Source organism: Neospora caninum, chromosome XII, assembly GCF_000208865.1.
Source record: "Neospora caninum Liverpool complete genome, chromosome XII".
In the NCBI taxonomy this organism is placed as follows: Eukaryota; Apicomplexa; class Conoidasida; order Eucoccidiorida; family Sarcocystidae; genus Neospora; species Neospora caninum.
In genome coordinates, this window is record NC_018398.1 from 6,058,121 (window position 1) to 6,061,372 (window position 3,252).

General features: G+C 48.8%; 1 protein-coding gene across 1 annotated transcript in view; it reads right to left on the reverse strand.

The window, feature by feature from the left end:
• Positions 1-1,307: 1,307 nt before the first annotated feature.
• The window catches only part of NCLIV_068160 (putative Ras family domain containing protein), a gene marked incomplete at both ends in the record, with an annotated part of 4,594 nt that continues 2,649 nt past the window's right edge, over positions 1,308-3,252 (reverse strand). Inside the window, 4 exons of the mRNA XM_003886368.1 lie at positions 1,308-1,352; positions 2,005-2,070; positions 2,449-2,509; positions 2,649-2,686. Coding sequence (XP_003886417.1) covers positions 1,308-1,352; positions 2,005-2,070; positions 2,449-2,509; positions 2,649-2,686 — 210 coding nt within the window. The remainder of the gene's footprint in view (positions 1,353-2,004; positions 2,071-2,448; positions 2,510-2,648; positions 2,687-3,252) is intronic.

The following is a 3,252-nucleotide window of genomic DNA, read 5'->3' on the forward strand; positions in this document are numbered from 1 at the left end:
CTTCTGTATTTCCTTCACTTCGTCTGTTTCTCGACAGACCTCTCAACAGATTTTCATGTACATATAGTCATATACATACATATATATATATATATATATATATATATACATACATATACATATATATACATATATATATGCATATGTGTGCATACACATGTATACAAATATTCCGGTGTGCACCGGTCTGTGTCCTGTTTGTCCACTGATTCACTCAGAATGTGTGAGATTTAGCCGGGAAGTTGCGCCTAATGCTACCCGAGTATATCTGCCTTATCTCTGCGTTTTTCGAGATGCCATGCTCTGATTTCCTCTATCTGTCCTGGAATCGAGAACATGTTCTTGCTCGAACGACTATCAGTGACTGCTCCGCCTCCCCCGCCGCATGTGGCGCGCGAGCTTGCTCTTTCTCCGTCTCCCTGTCTCGCTCGTCTCCTCCGCTCTCTCGCTGTCTCTCGCGCTCTGTTGCTTTCGTTGCTTTCCGCTTTCGTTCTAGCTTCATCTGTTTTCTCCTCTATCTGTCCTTCTCCTTCTCTGCCTCTCTGTCTCCCTGCTTGTCTATCTCCCCTTCCGCTTACCTGTCTACCTCCCTTTCGCCTTCTCTCCCTCTCTCCCGCTGCTTCTTTAGCTGGCCTCTCTCTTTTGCTTCGTTGCTTGGGGAGCGAACAACAAACCATTGCCTCCGATAGCGCAGCCCCTTTTTCGTTGATCTCGTTCACGAGAATGTTTGTCGCACGGAGGCTCCAGTGTCATCCAAAACCTCCAGAAGGAAAGGGAACCGCTTGTCACGAGACACCTGCGCGCGGAGATCCTTCGCGGCCTGCTGAATGTCCACGCGCCCCGCGTCTCTCTCTCGCTGTCACTCCAGGGATTGTCTAAAGACGAAAAGCTGAGTCTGACGTCTTTTCAGAAAGCAACGCTTCAAATCGGCCATTTCCTGAGTCCCCTCTCGAGAGATGCAAAATGATAGGCCTTGAGGGTCTCTCTCCCGCGTCTCGCTTCACTGTAAAAGACGCAAACGATAGAGTCAAACTGCATGCATCAACAGAAAACAACGTGGACCGTCCATCGCCGAACCAAGCAATCTGACAGGAAGGGACATGTCCAACTCCACGGCCCCCTTCAGAGCTTCCTTCTCTTCCGCTCCTCTGTTGCTCCTCTCATTCTTTTCTTCCTCGCTGGATTTCCTCGTCTTCTCGCCTTTTTCTGCGTTTCGCCTGCTTGTCCTCTCCAGTGCCTCTTTGCTTCCTCGTGTCCATCCGGTTCTCGATTTGCGTCTCCTCCGTCTGTCGTCTCCTCTCTCCCGTTCACATGAGGGCGCATGAGCTCTCTTCCTCTTCCGACTCAGAATCCTGAAAAGAGAGCGGGGACAAACATGCACGGTGCACGGAAAAAGAGACGAGGCCTAGTTTTCTCAATCTTCCCACGCACTGAGAACAGAAATGCGACACAGATAAGTAGCCAGCAAAACGGACAGACACGGCAACAATTGCATACCTGGATAGATACGGTTGAATTGTGCACTCCGTTGACACCCCAATACATCGACAAAGGCGCAAATGACTACACACGACCACTCGGCAACTCACTTCTACCTATCCACATACCTACATATGTACGTATATATATATATATATATATATATATATATTGTATGTATGTATGTACGTACGTATATATATATATATATATATATATATATATATATGCCCATTATCTGTACATGGAAATGCGTGCACCGAATGCATGTAAAAATACTAATATATATAGGTAAATATATATATATATATATATATATATATGTACACATAATATTTTTTGTGCGCATTGCCTGTAGACAGATATAAGTGCCTGTATATTTGTGTATCACTCGTGGGTGGAGACGACCAGGACCGCTCATGACTGAGGACGGTGAATGATCCTTCCCTTTATGAGCTGCTTTGTTGAGCGATTGTTTCAGAGAACACGAATGTGAAGCGACGCGCCCACGGCGATGCAGCATACCTCTTCGTACTCAATGTCCCAAAGCATCACGCAGCCTAGAATGCGATACACCATCTCCTGAAACATCTGAAAAAACAAGAACAGGCACTGATTCCAACATGTCAATAGAGATGAGGACTTCACAGGCCAGATGGTGCGTCGCCCAACCTCCCTTTCCACACAAACGTCTTCCTCTCGACTCAAGCAACGCACCGCATGTACACGCCGATGCACTACTCACACACACACACACACACATATATATATATATATATATATATATATACTGTAAACCAATCTCCTCCATATTATCGGCATGTATGTATATATATATGTATACAGAGGGAGAGTTGCATCGGTGATTTTCGATGTCTGTTGTTTCTGCGAGAGTCTGGAAACATCTGTGAAGTCAGGCCAAGGGGTAGGCACTTGCAGCGTCTTTACGGCTGGTTTTGCTGCACGTACTTTGTTTACGTTCTTCCCGCTTGTGGCCGAGACTTTCCAGAAGCGAATGAATTTCGTTTGCCTGCGTGCAACCCAGAGAAAAAAGAGAAGCGCTCTGCGAACTTTACGCCCAGGCGAAAGACGAGGCAAAGCGGCAAAGAGAGGAGTCGCTGAACGCGGCCGAGAGAAGAAACACTAGCAAGACAGGCTGCGACACTCACGCGTAGACCTCCGCTTCGCCTAGGACGCGTTGCACCGTCTCCGATGTGGGGTCAACATCTGCAGGAAACGGAGAAGAAAAAACAAGGGCTGCATGCGAAAGGGGAGAGGAACGCGGTGAGGGGAAGTGCAGCGAGGCGCGGAAGGGGAAGCGAGAGAGTGGCAACTGGGGACAGGCAAAATCGCACGTGGACGCGAGCAGGAAGAATGCCGGCGCCAGGCCGACAGGCAGATGGAGAGACAAAGACAAGACGGCAAACTCCGGACAGAGGACAAGGTCGGAAGGGAGCTCTGAAGAAAGGTGGTGACAAAGAGAGACGCGTCGAGAAGGCGGCAGAGCTGTGACGACGACGGAAGACGACATGGATCCCCCCGCGCGAGGAAAGACACAAAGAAAAGAAAGACACGACAGCAAAACGCGCTCTCGCAGAAGAATGACAGTGACGAGAACGCGAACCGGACTGAAGAACCCCGGCGGTCGACGCGCTCTCTCGGGAACAGCAGACAGCAGAATATGTCCGTCGACAAAATCGAAACAATTCGAGCACGCACAAACAGATCTCGATTCGTACCGATTTTCGTTCCAACGAGGAAGATGATCGGCCG